Raw genomic sequence first — 20,615 nt, forward strand, 5'->3', positions numbered from 1 at the left:
CCAGAGTTTCAAGCATGTGTCACAATGAGCGAAATGGCCAGTATATAAATATATATATATATTACCATATATATATATATATATATATATATATATATATATATATATATATTATTATAATAAACATATATATGTTTATTCATATATATATATATGAATATATATATACATATATATATGAATAAACATTCACAAACTTTTTATTGATAACATTTGGATAGTTAAATTAAGGATCTGGACAGTTTTGTAACATGCAGAAAATAACATATGTTGATAAACCAGAGAGAGGAGCTGAGGGAAGTCTGAGGGGGGAGGGGGTTATATTTTGGGGAGGGGAAGGGGGAAAATAGGGAGGGGAAGAAATTAAGGATGATATTTTTTTGATAAAATGTTATATTGAAATTACTATATATATATATATATATATATATATATATATATATATGTTGTTTGATTTTCCAGATTTGCAAAAAAAGCAGTTTAAAATTGTGTGTCATGTTTGAGCCCAATGGCTACAGAGCTAGCAGCCTGAAGAACGCCTAGCAAAGGCATTCTTCAGGCTGCTAGCTCTGTGGCCACAAACAGGGGTGGCGAAATGGGAAGGTGCTCCTGCCCCACCACTGGAGAGCCAAGGAGTTTCTGCCCACATGGGCATCCCATTACCAGTGGGGTTTCCATCAAGATCTGTCACAACTTCTTCACCCCACCTCCTGGCCCTGGCCAGCCAGGCAGAGGCATCAGTTCCTCTGATCTCCACACTATCTTCCCCCAACACAGGAAGCTGTGGTGTGCACTGGAGTGTAACATAAGCAGCATGTTTCCCACACCAGCACACATAGTCAAGTCTGGATGGAAATAACTATCTGTTGGGAGAGGTGTTTGGAGAAAGTGTCTTCCTCCCTTCCTCCCTCCCTCCTGTACCTGCAAAGGCCAATTTTACTTCTGTTCTCAATGCAGCTGTTTTGCACAAGAGCAGTCCTGCACAAAGCAGCTGTTCTAAAAATAAAAAAATACTGTAAACATGCCTTCAGCAGCAACCAGTGGAAATGGACACTGCATCATTTCCTTTGCGCTGATGGAAACAAAATGACCAGATTGTGGTCAGGTGCTGAGAAAAGGGATGTAGAGGTGGAGATAGACGGCACCAAACATGTAGAAAACCACAAAACCACCCCCACGGCGCACTTCAGTGCATCCACACTTGAGCAACATGTGATTTTATGTTGGACTTTGTCCCTTACCACATAATCCATAGATTGGTTAAATAAAAATTAAATGGGGGGAGGGAAGGCGGAATGCAGTCTGCCGCTTGGACAAGGATGCTATTATGTTGCCTTGCCTCAGTTGCTTCGTTTCCCAGAAAGCAAAAGAAGCAACAAGGGGATCATCTATCTTGGACCTGGACCTCACCAACAGGGAGGAACTGATTGACAAAGTGGAAGTACTGGAAATCTTGGGAAGAAATGATCTTGTCCTTTTGAGTTTCATGACACAGAGGCAAGGGAAAGCTGAGAGATGCCCTCTGGACATTAAGAAGACTGATTTCAAAAAGCTTTAGGAGCTACTGGGTGAGATCCCATGGTCACAAAAAGAGAAGGGAGTTCAAGATGGATGGGAGTTTCTTAAAGGTTAAATATGGAAGCTACAAATGCAGACAATTCCAATAAGAATGAAAAGTGGGAGGCATCTAAAGAAACTGATGTGACTGCATAAGGAGCTTCATTGGAAGTTTTCAAGCAGAGGTTGGAAGGTACATGTCTGTGGTGCTTTAGCTGAGAATTCTGCATTGCAGGGGGTTGGACTAGATGACCCTCAGGAGCTTTTCCAACTGAACAATTCTGTGATTCTATGTGAAAGGCACAAAAAACATGTACATGTTTGATGCATCAAATCCACCATGAATTGTTGTGTGTACACAACCAAACAGGCAGTTCTTTTTTACCTTGTGGTTCTGACTTCCTCCGACATCTCTTTTGTGCAATGCATGGATTTTTTGTGGATACACTACTTCGTAGTCCTTCACTCCAGGAAGTTCCTTCAGGGAGTTCCCTTCATTGAGGAGGAAAGAGAGAAATGTTTGCTTTATTCTGAAATTCCCTTTCCCACACATGATTTAATTGCTATTCATGTTGTGAACTGCCCTGTGATCTTCAGATGAAGGGCTGTATATCAATTAAAAATAATAAAATAATAATAATAACTTAAGTGAACAGTCCAGCATAGACCCTGTTTCCTACTGAAATGAAGCCCAGCTACATAAAATGTCCTTCTCTCCATACAAATTTCTTTTGCATGGTTTGTTTGTTTGTTTCCTGAAATGGCTGATTTAACAGCCTTTGACAGGTGGTGGCTAATAATAACAAATGCACACACCCTTGCTCCCTTGCTGAAGGAAACGGTTTGGCCACTTGAAAGAAGCCAGCAAAAAACCCACAACCCAGCAACATAACAAATGAACTTAAGAAGAGCCCTGCAGGATCAGGCCCATCAAGTCCAGCATTCTGTGCTCACAGTGGCCAACCAGCTGAGCACAACAACACTATACCCAGTTGTGATTCTTAGCAACTTGTATTCAGGGGCACACTGACTCCAACAGTGACAAACCTACAGCTAAAATTCTCTATATGCTTACCTGAGAGTAAGCTGCTTTGAACACAATGGGACTTACTTTCGAGGAAATGTGCATAGGATCCTCCCATAAGTTTTGCAACCTGCTAGCAAGATGTAGTCTGGAGGAGACTACTTGCTGTTTGGGCCTGTCTGTTCATTTCAGCTAATCCTGCACCCAAGGTACATGCAGAAAATGTGTGAGCACACAAACACCCTTCTTTTCTGTCAAGGGGCACAGTCCATTTGGGGCTGCATGATGGCTGAGTGAGAGCCAGTGAAAGGCAAACTGAGAGACTAAAGTGTTCTGGACTAACCCCGCTTCACTTCCCACAATGATTCTCTGTTTCAATTTCAGTTTCATTTATTTGGACTACAGTACAAGGGTCTTAAGCATCAAATGCAGTATAGCGTTATCAAAATAATCACAGCAGAGTAAACACCAACACAAATGATGCCTTTAAAAATAAGAGTATAGCAAACATCCATACACACTCAGAAACAATTAAAACTACATCACAGATGTGCATTGCGCATGCACAACGGGACCCCACAATGTTGGGCACAACTCGGCACCTCTGATCAACATCAAGTAATTTATAGACCACTTTGTAACATAAAGCCATACAAGCGATGTGAAAGATAAAAACAGAATAACACACAAGTCTTGAAAACAATACAATCAGGTTAGCTCAGTCAGCAGAGCACAAGACTCTTGGATCCTGGGTTCAAGCTCCACATTGGGGGAAGGATTCCTGCATTACAGGGGGCTGGACTAGATTACCCTCATGGTCCCTTACAACCCAACAATTCTAAGATTCAATGATTTCAGCAAACTCTAAAAACATTCAAACCATCTTTACAAACTCTGAAAGCAATAAAACAATTTCTTCACACCTCAGGGTGTGAAGCCTTCTTAAACGTGTGTGTGTGTGTGTGTGTATTCAGTAGGGGCCAGACAATCATGATGCTAGCTATCTAATTTCAACTGGAAATTGATTCCAGAGAGCTGGAGCTGCAGCAATAAGAGACCAGTTTTTAATACAAGCTAAGAGCACCTCTGGGACATATGATACTCTCAGCAGTACCCACCTGACAAGTGCAGCTGCTGGGCAGGGACAGATGGGGTGAAGCGGAGCACTGTGTGCATCTTGCACCCCCTGTTGCACTCCCTTAAGTTTCCCACTGCACTCAGTACGATGGAGTGTGCTCCACGTTGCTAGCATTTGTGTAACATTCCATTGCAACCTCTTTGCTTCAGGCAGCAAAATCTCTTGGGGCTGTTCCTGTACACACAATTGTTTTTCTCCCCACACCCCACTGGGACAAGTGTTCAGCATGGCTGGGGGAGGTAAGGGGGAGGGCTTAATGGAATCCAAAAGCCACTCCACAATTTTAGCTAAATTATGTTACTCTATATCATGGTCCCCTTATAAAAACCACAGCTAAGTGAGCATCTCAAAGGGTCAGGGAAAACACCCCTTTTTGAACACTGGGTTAATTGTTGGAGTGGAAGTTCTCCAAATGCAACTGAATGAATGGGACAATAAATGTACTGTATCTACCTTAGATGCACCAAAGAACTTGTACTTTCCCAGGATTCACCAATACTATTTTGCATCTTGTGTTCCATATACAGATGCTAAGTAGACGGGAAGTTGAATCTTACTTCATCACACCAGCCAACAGAAACTAGCAGAAGAAGCAGAGATCAGGCTGCTTGACACATAAGAGGGGAATGCCCAGTCTCAAGGCATGACTGGTGGGAAGTGCTGCTCTTTCCCACCCTCCAGCATCTGCTGCCTGAGGTAGCCACTCAGTGGAATTTTTGATCCTTCCATGAATAAACAAGCTTGGGAGTCCAATACATTCCATGTAATATTTTCAGCTGAATTGCCCTAAGACAAGTATCCAACATACAATATTGCAAACGCTACACATTTTCAAAGAGAAAACTAGAAATATGCTTGCAACACTCCCATTTTCACATCATTGATCATTGCCCAAGCCCACCCTCCTAGCCACTCAAAGCTCTGTTGGTGCATGTGCCATGTTCATTTCCTCTTCAGCAGCTTGTCTTCCACTATTTTCACAGTTTGTTCTTAGGTGAAAGATATGCTAAGAAAATGCCCTTCAACATGTTCAAATGCAATGATTCACAATACACCACACCAATAGCACCATGCAAAATGACAGGCTGTGCACGACAGGAGACTCAGAAGAACCTGTGGATCAGGCCAAAGGCCTATCTAGTCCAACATCCAGCTGTTTCCTAGTTCTGCTGGATCTCTCAGCGGTATTTGATACCATCGACCATAACATCCTTCTGGACTGTCTTGAGGAGCTGGGGGCACTGTCATACAGTGGTTCCGCTCCTTCCTCCTGGGCCGTGTTCAGAAAGTGGTGGTGGGGGATGAGTGTTCAGACCCCTGAGCTCTCACTTGTGGGGTGCCTCAGGGTTCCGTCCTCTCCCCCATGCTTTTCAACATCTACATGCAGCCGCTGGGAGAGATCATCAGGGGGTTTGGGTTGGGTGTTCATCAGTATGTGGATTATACCCAGCTCTACCTCTCTTTCAAATCAGAACCAGTGAAGGCAGTGACGGTCCTGTGTGAATGTCTGGAGGCGGTTGGAGGATGGATGGTGGCTAACAGATTGAGATTGAATCCTGACAAGACAGAAGTACAGTTTTTGGGGGACAGGAGGCCGGCAGGTGTGGTGGATTCCCTGGTCCTGAATGGGGTAATTGTGCCCCTGAAGGACCAGGTGCGCAGCCTGGGAGTCATTTTGGACTCACAGCTGTCCTTGGAGGCACAGGTCAAATCCGTGTCAGGCAGCTGTCTACCAACTCCACCTGGTACGCAGGCTGAGACCCTACCTGCCCGCGGACTGTCTCGCCAGAGTGGTGCATGCTCTGGTTATCTCCCGCTTAGACTACTGCAATGCACTCTACGTGGGGCTACCTTTCAAGGTGACAACTAATCCAGAGGTAAACTACAACTAATCCAGAACGCGACAGCCAGACTGGTGACTGGGAGTGGCCGCCACTGTACCACCCTTCATCCAAGGACCACAGCTCGTGTGTAAGACATGATGTATCTCTGCACTCAGCTGAGATATTAACTGCCAAAGACTGGAGGAAGGGGCTGAGCTCTGAAGAATGACAATGTGTGTTAATAAATCTGCAAGGAACTTTCTGAATCAGCTTATTAAGACTTTTACGTATTACAGATGGGAATTTATACTATGCAGTTTTTCATCATTGTAATTCCTTTTCATACATTTATAATCCACCTTTCTTCTGTCACAGAACTCAAGGCAGCATTCATGGGTTTCCCAGGGTGTCACCCAACCTGACACTGACCTGCCTACTTTTCAGCAAGGTTGTGGCCTTCTGCTCCTTCAGGCCATGTTCTCGGACCAGCATCTTCTCCTCTTCTTCCTCCCCCTTGTTTTATTTACCATTCAGCCAGTGGAAGAGTTTTGTGGAAGCTAGCTCCCTACTTCATGTCTTTCAGTTAATCTTGACAGTATTACGCTACTCTTGTTGCTGTTTGAAAAGCACAATCTACAGCAACGGGAAGCCAGTGCAAGGCAACTTTGATGTGATAACCTTTTTACGCATACACATATCACAACAATCTCAACCTAGGAAGGAAGGACATCATTTCACAAGTGTCACTCCAGGATGAAAGGGCAACATTTCACAAGTGCAAAATAAAACATTGTGTTCCAGTAAACAAAGTGGTTATGATTAGAACACAAAGCCTCCTTTAATGTTTTATTTTTTGTCAATTATTTTTTGTCAACCTAGACTATAGAATATTCCTAGCACTGAGACACAGAAGAGTCAAAATGTCTCAAAAAGCAAAGAAGTCTAAATCCCATAAGTACTGAAGATGATGATGATGAATCCATATTCAACAAGTATCATCTTTGAAAAGAATTTGAACACTTCAGTGGGTAGGAAAAGTAACAACAAAAGTTTTGATCAGGGCTTTTTTTTTTTAGATCATGTGACACCTCCTCCCCTATTTTACTAGATTCATCAGCTTGTAATTTATTTTAAAATCCAACAGAAAGTGCTACTTTAGAGTTGGAGAATTGTTGGAAACAGTTGCCTACCTGTCAATCACCAGATGGGTTTGCTCTTAGGACCAATTAGCCTATGATTGTTGACAGCAAGCTCTCCTAATTGCATTGAAAAGTTCCTGATGGGCACTCCCTGATCGCAGAGGGGATTACTTTCAGCAAGCCACACTGGCATAGGAACCACCAGAAGTTCACTTCAAGCTCTTGATTGTTTTCCTGCAGCCATGTCCTTACCTGCCTGACCCTACATATGGTGTCAGTTGTGTGGGGCAGGTGGGGATGGTTTGGTGAAAATAACATTGCAAGCCAAATTAGGTCCTGTAACAGGTCTAATTTGGCCCATGGGCTGGAGTTCCAATATTACATTGAAAGCCTGAACAGCTTGAGATCACTATACATGAAGGACCACTACACATTACTTTGCATGCTCAATCAGTCAATACATTGGACAAAACCTTCTCCATTGTGGCATCCATGTAATGGAATTCTTGTCCACTTAACTCACAACAGCTGCATGGACTTTCACCTTTCATTCTTCCCCTTGCAGCATTAAAAATACTTCTGAACATTCTGTGACATTCACAGCATGAATGCATATCAGCCTCCTCCATTCTGGCATTCTCCAGATGCTCCTGGACTACGACTCCCATCATCCCTGACCATTGGTGATACTGGTTGTGACTGATGGGAGTTGGTGTCCAAAAACATGTGGAGAATACCTGGTTTGGGAGGGCTAGTATACACACTCATATGCAAACATTTCAAAATTAGCACACTGCTTGGGAAGGAGGGTCTACATAGGGACTAGTCACATGCCACTCCACTTTTAATTACTATTTGTTGCACAGTTGTTGCTGCATTTGCCTATCTCTGTGTGCACTTGTGTGCTAGGATAGTGAGAGAAAAATTTTCATTTATGTACTTTGGTGTTCATTTATATTCAGAATATATATATATAAACCTCTTAATTAGAAACAAAAACCTTCAAGTGGTGTACATAAAACAGTTATAAATAATATGCCGATAAAATCAGAAAATATTAAACCCTAGTATACCTAACTAAAGTACATATCTGAAAAACCTTGCTGAAAAAAGTTTTGAATAGGTGTCTATAATAGTATAAAGAGGATACATGCATGATGTAAATAGGCAGAGTTCCAAGGTGTGCTGGTGCCACACGAAAGGATGAAACCCCAGCAAAGATTATATGGCACTTGTAAAAATGCAAGTTCTGCCTTTCCAGCCATAAAGGCCTTGGAGGTGGTGTGATGGATATATAACCTCCATGGGTTATCTTTTGGGTTTTGTGTGAGGGTAAACTTAGATCCTTGGAGACTCAGGCAGAAGTTGTCCAAATAAGAAAAGATTTATAAAAGTTGATAAAACAAAGGTGGTGTCAGTTGATAAAGGTCTTTCAGGGAACAGTTAACTTATTAATAATTATGCTAAATCTTGTGTATATTACAGGCTTCTAAACAAAGTAGTAAACACACAGCTTCTTTTAAACTTCAGTTGTTTATTTTAAGTTATTACTCTTCAGTTAAATATATTATAGGTTTCTAGAAAACATGGTAAATGCGCAACTTATTTCCAGTGATTTCACTTCAGTTCTTTAAACTTAATTGCTCTGCTCTCTCTTAAACCACCTCCCCATCTGAATCTCAGAAACGGCTCCTTTTATTTTCCCTCCCAAAGCACTGGCTCCACCCCCCTCTTGGTAGCCAATCAGAGAGAGGCTCCAGCCCTCTGGTGGAATTCTGAGGCACTGCATCACCAGACTCAGCTGTCCATCACAGGTAGTCTAATGTAAGACATATATCTATTTCAGAATATAGATATATTATATTAGAAAATAAGCTACATATCAGAACAGAGAGGCAAAACTTGATACAACTGAAAACTTTCATATTACTAAGGAGGAAAAAGCAAACAGCGGAGGTAACAGAAATGCCTTCACACTGCAGCTAAAGGCCACGAAAGAGGAAGCCCTCTGGCTTCCTGACGTCAGGAGATCCACAGTCTCGGTGCATCTCTGAGGACTTGCCATCCAATGCCTCATTCAGCTGACCATCTGAATGCAAAGAAGTGCAGAAGAAAGACTTCAGTAATGAATGCAGTGGGTAGGCAGGGCCATGTGGGAGAAGAGGGTTCTTTAAATAGCCATAGCCCAAAACATGAGGGCTTTCTTAATCATGGGGAGCACTCTACTGGAGTGATATGCCTCCCCCCAGTAACCCACAGTCAAATGCCTTGACCATTGCATCTTGCATGAGCTGAAGAGTCTAAACCCATTTCAAAGGCAGCCCCACAAAGTGGGCACTGCAGTAATCTAACCTGGGTGTGACCAAGATATTCATAACTGTGGCCAGATCTGCTGTGTCCAAGAGAGAGCACAGCTGGCATGCTAGTCAAAGCCACAGAAAGGCACTCCTGGACACTGCTGCTGCTACCTGAGCAAAGTCAAATCAAGAGGCAAGCTCAAATTGTGAATGTGGTATTTCAATGGGAGAGCAATCCCATCCATAAGAACATAAGAAGAGCCTGGTTACTTGCCTTTTCTCTTAACTAAGAAGCTCCACTTTTCCTCATCATGGAGTTGCTCAATTTTCTTGATTTTTGTTGCTGCTTTCTTAACCTTTTCCAACTCTACAAAATCTTTTTTGAGGCATAGTGTCCAAAACAATATGCAGTATTTCTAGTGTGGTCACTAGATTTGTATAACAGCATTGTGATATTTTCAGTTTTATTTTCAATTCCTTCCCTAAAGGTCCCTAGCATAGCCTTCACCTTTTTCACAGCTGTCCCCACATAAAGAGCAAGTTATATTCCCTAATCCTGGACCAGCCTTCCCACTGACCAGCAGCAATTCCATCTTATCTGAGTGAAGCCTCGGTGACTAGGCCAGGAAAAGGAAAATCCCTCTGCCTCCAGCTTGGGTTGAGAGTGGGCTCAGCAGAAAGAGGTTGAGTGAGGACTGACTTATGGATGAGTAAGCATTGGTTTATAAAGATGCAAAGCTAAGGAGGAGGTGACTTAGAGAGGAAATTGTGATGAATCACTCTCATGCTATAGAGCATGTTCTTTGCAAACTTTTCCATTCAGTTCAACCTGTCAACAACCTTGTTCAGAGGCCAAGAGCCTGTTGTGTCTAGAACACACCCTGCCTTGCCACCCACCCGCAATCACCAGTGAGGACATGCATAATCCAAGGATTGTAAATCCTAATCCTAATGGTCTCGGATTCTGCCAGTCATTTCTGCCAATTCCATATAGTCCATCACCTTCATCTGCCATTCTTCCAGGGTGGGTAGGTCTTGTGTCTTCCAATACTTTGCGATAAGTATTCTTGCTGCTGTTGTGGCATACATAAAAAAAGTTCTGTCCTTCTTTGGCACCTGTTGGCTGACTATGCCCAGAAGAAAGGCCTCTGGTTTCTTCAAGAAGGTATATTTAAATACCTTTTTCAATTCATTATATATCATTTCCCAGAAAGCCTTAATCCTAGGGCACGTCCACCAAAGGTGAAAGAATGTACCTTCATTTTCCTTACATTTCCAACATTTGTTATCGGGCAAATGATAGATTTTTGCAAGCTTGACTGGGGTCATGTACCACCTGTATATCATTTTCATAATATCCTCTCTTAAGGCATTGCATGCCGTAAACTTCATACCTTTGGTCCATAACTGTTCCCAGTCAGCGAACATAATATTATGTCCAACATCTTGTGCCCACTTAATCATAGCAGATTTCACCGTTTCATCCTGAGTATTCCATTTCAACAGTAAATTATACATCGTTGACAAAATCTTAGTTTTGGGCTCTAACAGTTCTGTTTCCAATTTTGATTTTTCCACCTGGAATCCAATTTTTTTGTCCTGATTATATGCCTCCATTATTTGATAAAAATGAAGCCAATCTCGCACTTTATTCTTTAGTTTTTCATAACTCTGCAATTTCAATTTGTCTCCTACTTGTTCCAAAATTTCCCAATATTTCGGCCATTTGGCCTCCATATTGAGTTTTTTCAAGGCCTTTGCTTCCATTGGTGATAACCACCTTGGGGTTTTATTTTCAAATAAATCTTTATATCTTATCCAGACATTAAATAGTGCTTTCCTGACAATATGATTTTTAAATGCTTTATGTGCTTTGACCTTATCATACCACAGATATGCATGCCAACCAAATACATTGTTAAAACCTTCCAAATCCAAAATGTCTGTATTCTCAAGGAGTAGCCATTCTTTCAACCAGCAGAAAGCTGCTGATTCATAATACAGTTTAAGGTCTGGCAGGGCAAATCCACCTCTTTCCTTTGCATCCGTTAAAATCTTAAAATTTATTCTGGGCTTCTTGCCCTGCCAGACAAATCTAGAAATATCTCTCTGCCACTTCTTGAAACAGTCCATCTTGTCTACAATTTGCAATACTTGAAACAAAAATAACATTCTTGGCAATACATTCATCTTTATCGTAGCAATACAGCCTAGCAGTGAAAGCTTCAAGTTTGACCAAATTTCTAAGTCTTTTTTCACTTCCGCCCAACATTTTTCATAATTATCTTTAAATAAATTCACGTTTTTGGCTGTCATGTTAATCCCCAAGTATTTCACTTTTTTAACCACTGTTAAACCTGTCTCATTCTGAAACCTCTCTCTTTCATTCTCTGTTAAATTTCCCCCCAAAACCTTTGTTTTTAGTTTGTTCAATTTGAATCCAGCAACCTGACCAAAATCTTGAATCAGTTCCAAAACTCTTTTGGTACTAGATTCTGGCTCCTGTAATGTCAGTACTAAATCGTCTGCAAATGCTCTCAATTTATACTGTTTAGCTCCGACTTGTATACCTTTAACCAACTGGTCTCTTCTAATCATATTCAGCAAAACCTCCAGGTGGGGAAATTGGGCAACCTTGTCGTGTCCCTTTCTCTATCTTAAATTCCTCCGTCACCTCATTATTAACAATTAACTTGGCCTTTTGTTCAGAGTAAATTGCACTTATACCGTTTCCAAATCCTTCTCCCACCCTCATCCCCTGTAGATTTTTCTTCATAAAACTCCAAGAAATATTGTCAAAGGCTTTCTCCGCATCTACAAATATTAAAACTGCTTTGGTGTTAATATTCACTTCTAACTTTTCCAGAATGTTAATTATATTCCTCAAATTATCAGACAAATGTCTACTCGGAAGAAAGCCTGCTTGGTCTTTATGAATCTCTTCCATCAACACTTTTTTTAATCTCTTAGCCAAAATATCTGCAAAAATTTTGTAATCCACATTAAGTAGTGATATGGGGCGGTAGTTCTTAAGCTGAGTTTTTTCAGTTTCTGTTTTCGGTATAAGTGTAATATATGCAGGCCACATGTTCTCCTGCAATGATTTTGCAAAGTTTTTTGCAGATAAAATCGGTCAGATTCGGGAAGAAGTAGACTCCACCGTGGGAGCAGGGCCGGGGCGGGAGAGTGCTAGAGTTCTGTCTAGTCGAGTGGGATCAATTCCAATCTGTTACCTCCGAGGATGTGGACAGGCTGCTTGGACGAGTGAGACCAACCACCTGTCTCCTGGATCCTTGCCCATCCTGGCTTATAAAAGCTAGCCGGGAAGGACTGGGCGATGGGCTTCGTGGGGTGGTGAATGCTTCCCTCCGTGAGGGAGCCTTCCCAGACCCGCTGAAAGAGGCGGTTATTAAACCGCTTCTTAAAAAACCATCTTTAGATGCGGCCACGATGGCCAACTATCGCCCAGTCTCAAATCTTCCATTCTTGGGCAAGGTGATTGAGCGAGCGGTTGCCGAACAACTCCAGGCACGCCTGGAAGAAGCGGACCATTTGGATCCCTTCCAGTCGGGATTCAGGCCTCACCATGGGACTGAAACTGCCTTGGTCGCACTGGTTGATGATCTCCGGCGGGCTAGAGACAAAGGTGAGAGCTGTTTCCTAGTTCTGCTGGATCTCTCAGCGGCGTTTGATACCATCGACCATAACATCTTTCTGGACCGTCTTGAGGGGCTGGGAGCTGGGGGCACTGTCATACAGTGGTTCCGCTCCTTCCTCCTGGGCCGTGTTCAGAAAGTGGTGGTGGGGGATGAGTGTTCAGACCCCTGGGCTCTCACTTGTGGGGTGCCTCAGGGTTCTGTCCTCTCCCCCATGCTTTTCAACATTTACATGCAGCCGCTGGGAGAGATCATCAGGAGGTTTGGGCTGGGTGTTCATCAGTATGCGGATGATACCCAGCTCTACCTCTCTTTTAAATCAGAACCAGTGAGGGCGGTGAAGGTCCTGTGTGAGTGTCTGGAGGCGGTTGGAAGATGGATGGCGGCTAACAGATTGAGGTTGAATCCTGACAAGACAGAAGTACTGTTTTTGGGGGACAGGAGGCGGGCAGGTGTGGAGGATTCCCTGGTCCTGAATGGGGTAACTGTGCCCCTGAAGGACCAGGTGCGCAGCCTGGGAGTCATTTTGGACTCACAGCTGTCCATGGAGGCACAGGTCAAATCTGTGTCCAGGGCAGCTGTTTACCAGCTCCATCTGGTACGTAGGCTGAGACCCTATCTGCCTGCGGACTGTCTCGCCAGAGTGGTGCATGCTCTGGTTATCTCCCGCTTGGATTACTGCAATGCGCTCTACGTGGGGCTACCTTTGAAGGTGACTCGGAAACTACAACTAATCCAGAATGCAGCAGCTAGACTGGTGACTGGGGGCGGCCGCCGAGACCATATAACACCGGTCTTGAAAGACCTACATTGGCTCCCAGTACGTTTCCGAGCACAATTCAAAGTGTTGGTGCTGACCTTTAAAGCCCTAAACGGCCTCGGTCCAGTATACCTGAAGGAGCGTCTCCACCCCCATCATTCTGCCCGGACGCTGAGGTCTAGCGCCGAGGGCCTTCTGGCGGTTCCCTCATTGCGAGAAGCAAAGCTACAGGGAACCAGGCAGTGGGCCTTCTCGGTAGTGGCGCCCGCCCTGTGGAATCCCCTTCCAGCAGATGTCAAAGAGATAAACAACTACCTGACATTCAGAAGACATCTTAAGGCAGCCCTGTTCAGGGAAGTTTTTAACGTGTGATATTTTACTGTATTTTTGGTTTTTATGGAAGCCGCCCAGAGTGGCTGGGGAGGCCCAGCCAGATGGGCGGGGTATAAATAATAAATTATTATTATTATTATTATTATTATTATTATTATTATTATTATATGTTTCTTTCCACGATTCTGGTACCTTTTTCCCTTCCAGTATTTCATTACAGACTTCTTTTAAAGGTTGTACTAACCATTGTTTTAAAGTTCTGTAATATCTTGAAGTCAGTCCATCTGGTCCTGGAGATTTGCCCAATTGCATGTTCTGAATGGCATCTTCTATTTCCTGTTCAGATATTTTACAGTTCAACATTAATTTACTTTCTTGAGGAATTTTTTGTAATCCATTTATCTTCAAAAATCGATCTATGTCAACTTCTTTCTGTGGCCCTTGTGTGTATAATTGTTTGAAGTACCTCTGGAAACATTTTTTAATCTTGGCTGGGTTCTGTATGTTCCTTCCTTCCACTTCTAGGATTGTAATAGTATTTAATTTTTGTCTTTTTTTCATTTGCCACGCTAGCAACTTCCCACATTTATTAGCTGATTCAAATGTCTTTTGTCTCATTTGTTTAATTTTCCATTCTATTTCCTGATTCATCATTTTCATATATTGTACTTGGTATAGCTTTATTTCTTTCAGAATCTCTTGCGACTTTGGTTTTGCTCTCAATTTCTTCTCACTATCTTTTATTTTTTCCAATATTTTATCTTTCTTTTCATTTTGGCTTCTTTTCTTTATTGCATTCTGTTGTATCAAGAACCCTCTCATAACGGCTTTACTTGCGTCCCAGATAACTCTTTTTTCAACATCAGTGTTCATATTTATCTCAAAATAGTCTCTCATAGTTTTTTGGGCCTTCTTAATCACGTTTTCATCTCTGAATAAGGTGTCATTCATCCTCCATCTAAAAGAACCAGTGGAAATCAGTTTCATCTCCATCTTCACAGGATTATGGTCAGAGCAAGTTCTTGGACAGATTTCCGCCTTCTTTATCTTTGGAGCCATTCCACTAGTTACCCATATTTGATCGATTCTGGTCCATGTCATTTTGGCTTCAGAAAAGAAAGTTCCCTCTCTAGCCAGGGGATTCTTTATTCTCCAAATATCAACTAAATCCAAATTGTCTGTCATCTCAAAAAAGGTTTTCGGTAGTCTACCATCTTGTGGTGAATCTTGCCTCCGCCACCCCATCCTAAATCTGAAAATGTACCTCTGTATGCTGATTGCCAAATACTTTTTTTCCTGTCTAGAAGTGGACTCCAGAAATGGTTCAGCACAAATCAGTGATGGAGCTTATCCAGATGATTATAAGTCCACAGTCCGTAGTATGAATGGACCAAATTTTCAATTTTAGTTTTCCTCAGTTTCTGCTATCCCAATCATAAATTCAGTTTGCAACATTCTGACAACATTTCTGCATCAGTTTGCCATTTATTTTATATCTTTAAGAAAGTGACCAAGTGAGCATTTTTGTGTGCCTTTATCCTAATATACACATTTTTGTAAACAATTTTCTCTAATAGAGTGCATTTGATTATGTCATTTCAATTAATACGTGCATTTTTGAGCACACATACATATTTTTCCCTTGGAGAACTGCATTGCAAAACTCAGGGAAGTGCAAATTTTGAAGGATAGCTGCATTTCTGTTTACATATTTTTGAGAACTGCAAATTAGATATACAGTATTTGCATTAAAATGTGAACCAAATTGAATTTCTCTTCTATCCCCAAGCTGAAATAGACACAAAATTGCAAAGTTGCTACTAAATTGTATGTGGACTATGGCAAAAAATATCTATTTCCACATGGAGGAAAGTTCATAGCTCAGTGGCACAGCATCTGCTAGTTGGAAAAGAAAGCTACTCAGTATAAGGTGAAGTATCCTATGTTCCCATGCCATGCACATGAAAAGCCATAGCCTACAATTTAGGCCCTAAACAAATTCAAATTAGTCAAATTTGAGGTGGGCAAAACTAATGAGAAATGGGTATTGTCAATTCAGGGCAGACTTATCCTGAATATCCCCAGATATTCATTCCTGTGAAAAATAACACCTTGGGAAACTTTTATATAATCAGCACCAAAAATGAAGATACCATATGGAATTCTGTCCCCTGCCAAATTAATCCTTCCTAGCTTTTAGAAGAATGGTAAATACTTTTCACTTTCAGAAAGCTTTAGGGCTATAAATGGTTGTTAGATCAACAATTTATTTCTTAGACAAATGCTTTGGATCTCAGTTTTGGGATTGTATATTTATCATTTTATTGTTGGATCTTTATTCTACTTTACGCGGTTTTGTGATTGCTATGAGGGCTCATGTGGTTTAAACAATAAGGTTAATCATGCATGTGCTTGAGACATATTACTCCTCCTCCTCCACTCCTCCTTCTCCTCCTCCTCCCATATCCTCCAACACTTTGAAGCCAAAATCCAGGACGCCATCTTCCCATACATCATCTTCCCATCTTTTGGTTGCACTGTGGTTTGCCCCGACTCAAAAGCACTTTTTTTGGGTATGACACCCCTAAACACACATTTTGGGGCATTGTGCAAGATTGTGGCCCCAAAAAGCACATTTTGGGAGGGAAATCACAGCATGAAATCACACAAGATCATAGTAACCAAAATGGCCGTTGTCTCATGATAAAAAACAGCATGTCTCAATTGTACCGGGACACTTCTGGGGTATGTCATCATTAGCAAAAAGGCTCCACCAAATGTTGGGAATCTGTTGGATTAGTTGTGTTTGTTGTTTCTCACCTCTGCAGCCCCACAGGCCTCTGAGAAGGGTGGAGCCCTGGTGCAATGGCCACTGATGAAGACAATAATATTCTCCTGTTTGGACACTGTGAGTTAGGGGCATTCTAGTTAAAATGCTCCATATGTCCCAAACATTATTGCTTTCCTCCACATTCACACCCACATCTCTGCAGGCAGAGCTGAACAAACATATGGGTCACATGTATGCCACCTTCAGTTCAATGGTAGATGAAAAGTGGGATATAAATGTAAGAAAATGTGTACCATTCACAGATGTGGATTATCCTCACACATATTCTCTTGCATGCCTAGCTTCCAACCGCTTGCCAAATACTAACTATATTTATCTTTGCAAAGTTTGCATGAAACTATTGCGTTCAGAACTTCCAGATTCTCTGGTTTAAATTTTTTTTAAAAAAAGAATCAGGTTTTTGGTCACAGTTTGTTGAGGCCAAGACTGTTTAATTCAGAATTGTTTTTTCTTCCAGGACTATTCATATCTGCATAGATAATATGTGAGCATGCCTGCCAGGTATAAAGTTCATCCATTAAATTACTACTTTCAGAGACTTGCCTGTATGTTTAGCACAGCCCAGACATAAGATTGGCCTTAGGCTATGAAATGCTAGTAGTAGTAGTAGTGACTAATTAGCTTTTCACTGGAAAGGGCTATGCATAGAACTTAAACTCCTACTGAATAACAGGAAATGAATTAGGGAGTAAATGAGGCCTCATCACTACTCAGTGCATGAGAATGCTGGATAACTTTGCCCCAATACACACCCCTTATTCAGAGTGTATCTCCCACATGCTACAGAAATGGGTCAAAGTGTGTCAAGTGTGCAGCTCTGTGATGGCTCACTTTAAGAAGAGTGTAGCTGAAGGGCAGGGACTTGAAGCCTGCTGGATCAGTTGCATAACTAAGTTTCCCATGGGAAACTTGATCATGCAGTAGATCCCTTTTGATAGTAGTTTTGCCAACCTATTGCTCAGTGCTTCCCAGACCCATAGCATATGGGTGGCAAATCCCCCTTTGCAGTTCCGAAGTGCTCCACAACCAGCTGGGTGCTTGGGAAACACAACACAAGCAGGATGACCCATTAGTCAATCATGTGACATCATAATGATGTCAGGTGAGTGGCAGGTGGGTTGTCCCACCCACCTACCTGTCAAAGTTGGTTCACAAAAGTATAGACGGGTAAACAATCTGGTCTGCTGGGCCAAAACGACGAGGAGAAGAAGAAGAAGAAGAAGAAGAAGAAGAAGAAGAAGCAGCAGCAGCTGCTCCCTGGTGTAGACAAATGACAATAAGATCAGGGGAAGGCCATGAAAATGGAAATAAGTCTCTGAGGAAAGGTTGAAGGTACTGGGTATGTTTAATCTTGAGAAGAAAAAAAGACTGAGGTGGGGGAGATGAGCACATTCTTTAAAGGCAAGAAGGGCTGCTACTTAGAAGTAAGTCTCACTGTGTTCAATGGGGCTTACTCCTAAGTAAGTGTGCACAGGATTCTTTGGTAATATTCCAGGAGGGGGAATGAGGGGGGAATATAGTAGTACAGTGGTACCTTCGGTTAAGTACTTAATTCGTTCCGGAGGTCCGTTCTTAACCTGAAACTGTTCTTAACCTGAAGCACCATTTTAGCTAATGGGGGCCTCCTGCTGCCGACATGCCGCCAGAGCATGATTTCTATTCTCATCCTGAAGCAAAGTTCTTAACCCGAGGTACTATTTCTGGGCTAGCGGAGTCTGTAACCTGAAGCGTATGTAACCCAAGGTACCACTGTAGTAGTAGTAGTAGTAGTAAATGGCTCTGCTGGTTAGCCTGTTTTAAAAGTTTCTTATTAGCAGACCCAAAAGTCAGCAGTCTTCATTGAACTGATGAAATGATACTGCATTCAAACAGATGGATCTAGTGATCAAATGAACCACCCGCTGCTTAGAGCGTTTGCCCCGTGCTCCATGTAAGTGAAGTATGGACTAGGGGCAGGCATTTGGGAATTGTGAATATCACACAGATACTTTGATGGTGGACTCCATCTGGATTTATTCCATTTCAGATGGCATGAGTAAGAGGGTGCGTTATGGATCTTGTTCTCTGTGTGGGCGGGCAGACCTATTTTGGGTATGCCAAACCTGAAGGCAAATTATTCAACAGCAACCTGGAGAACAGAACATGCCAACAACTAACATAGGACTTGATTAGCAGAATGCAGGGTGTGGGCGACTTCACTCAGAGCTATTTAAGGACCCTGGCAGAACAACAACCCCTCATCCTTGAAACAAGCAGTGTGCTGCTGCTTTAGCTGCTGCAGCTTGTACCACACTACATGGTGCAAGATAGGTGATTTCCCCGATCTACCCATTTGCAAGCAGTATTGCACAAAATATGGTGTGTGGTCGTTTTGCTTTTCCTCCAGGCCTTCATCACACAACAGACAGTCAGTTGGGGGCATAAAGGTGCACAGTTGTGTTATAGTACACTGGGGTGGAGGACATTTTTCAGCCTGAGGGCCACATCCCCTTCTAAGCAACCTTTATAGGGCCACATACCAGGGGTAGGAGGAGCCAGAGGTAGGTGGAGCAATGAATGCAAATGTTATTTTTGTACTGTAGACTAATTTCTAGATACACTCTCTGCCATCCAAAAAGCATTATCGGAGTTCAAGGATATCAGATTCTCCAAGTGTCCCTATTTTCCAGGGACAGTCTCAGATTTACAGAAGCCATCCCGGTTTCTGATTTGATACTGGAATGCCCCACTTTTCCTTAGGACGTCCCTATTTTCAATGAAGAAATGTTGGAGGGTATGGAGTTATCCAGCCCCCAAGCCATCTGAAGGCAGTTCTGTATAGGGAAGTTTTTTTAATGTTTAATGTTTTATTGTGTTTTATATATGCTGGAGAGTCAGATGGACAGGGTATTAAATTAATATAATATAATATAATAATTGAATAGGACATCAGAGAAATGTTGGAGGGTTTGAGATATAATCCAGCACGGCCCAAACACTCAAAGATAGTGTGAAGCAGGTCCGGTGAGATGTATGACCCGAGGAGAGCCTGGGGAGAGTTCTGAGATTAGGAGGGCTGGTTTCAGGCCAAAGGTTCCCGTGGTACATGTTACAAGGAAGGATAAAGAGGAGGGAGAAGTGGCAGCTAGGGCCATAGTCAGTCTTTCTCACTAGGAGGGCTACCACACTGCCACATGGAACGTTGAAAAATTGAATGGGAAATCAGAGATTTCTTAATAGCAATGTGCCAGCGCCAGGGGACAGCACTGACAGGCATTTGCCAAGGCCCACAATCCTGCAGAACACCCCCTACCAATTCCTGGAGCTTCCTGACCCTCTGCTCCCCGCACTCCTTGTCATCACTGGCTGTTCACTTAGCCTCTTATGGCATGTAAACAGTGTCCCTAGAGCATGGGAATGGAGCAGGTACCTCAATTTGCCTTAGACAATCATACCAACTGAAGGGAGATATTTATGGAGCCATTTAAGCCTGAGAAGAAGGACTCTAAAGCACAAATGGAGAAGGGTCCAGAGCTGGGGTGTGCATACAAGCCTCTTTCCATAATGACCAAAGGAGTTCAGAACTCATGTTCAGCATCTAAGTATGAACAATGTTTCTTAGCATGCTCAGTGAGGTTGAAAAGTCTGTATCTGGGCTCAGAATGTGGGTGGGGCTCATAGGACACCATCTTTGTGCTCCATATGGGGGCCATTTCCTTCAGCACAGTAAGAAGCCTGGTCATTTATGCATAGCATCAAGAGAGGAACTGCACCATCAGAAAATGTCATCTATTTTGGACTTATCCAAAATAAATGAATTTTGAAAGAACTTAGAAATTCCCAATAGACCTACTGGTGGCCCTTTGGGCCATATCTAAAAAAAGGAAGATAGAGAGCTTCAAGACTAGAACTAGAAAAAAGAGGAACATGACAATTCATTAACAGCTAGTGAAATTTTGGGATATTTTAAGTATGATCACACTTATTCATGTAGTTAAAATAAGGGAAATGGAGAGTGATATCTGTGTGGAGCATGTTTATTATGTAAGTGAAGGATG

The 20,615-nt window shown here is 42.3% G+C and overlaps 1 protein-coding gene across 1 annotated transcript in view; it reads right to left on the reverse strand.

The window, feature by feature from the left end:
• ADAM28 (ADAM metallopeptidase domain 28) overlaps positions 1-20,615 on the reverse strand; it is a 76,080-nt gene that overhangs the window by 53,145 nt on the left and 2,320 nt on the right. Inside the window, exon 2 of the mRNA XM_053366739.1 lies at positions 1,943-2,049. Within this exon, the coding sequence (XP_053222714.1) occupies positions 1,943-2,049 (107 nt within the window). The remainder of the gene's footprint in view (positions 1-1,942; positions 2,050-20,615) is intronic.

Source organism: Podarcis raffonei, chromosome 15 (assembly GCF_027172205.1).
Source record: "Podarcis raffonei isolate rPodRaf1 chromosome 15, rPodRaf1.pri, whole genome shotgun sequence".
NCBI lineage: Eukaryota > Metazoa > Chordata > Lepidosauria > Squamata > Lacertidae > Podarcis > Podarcis raffonei.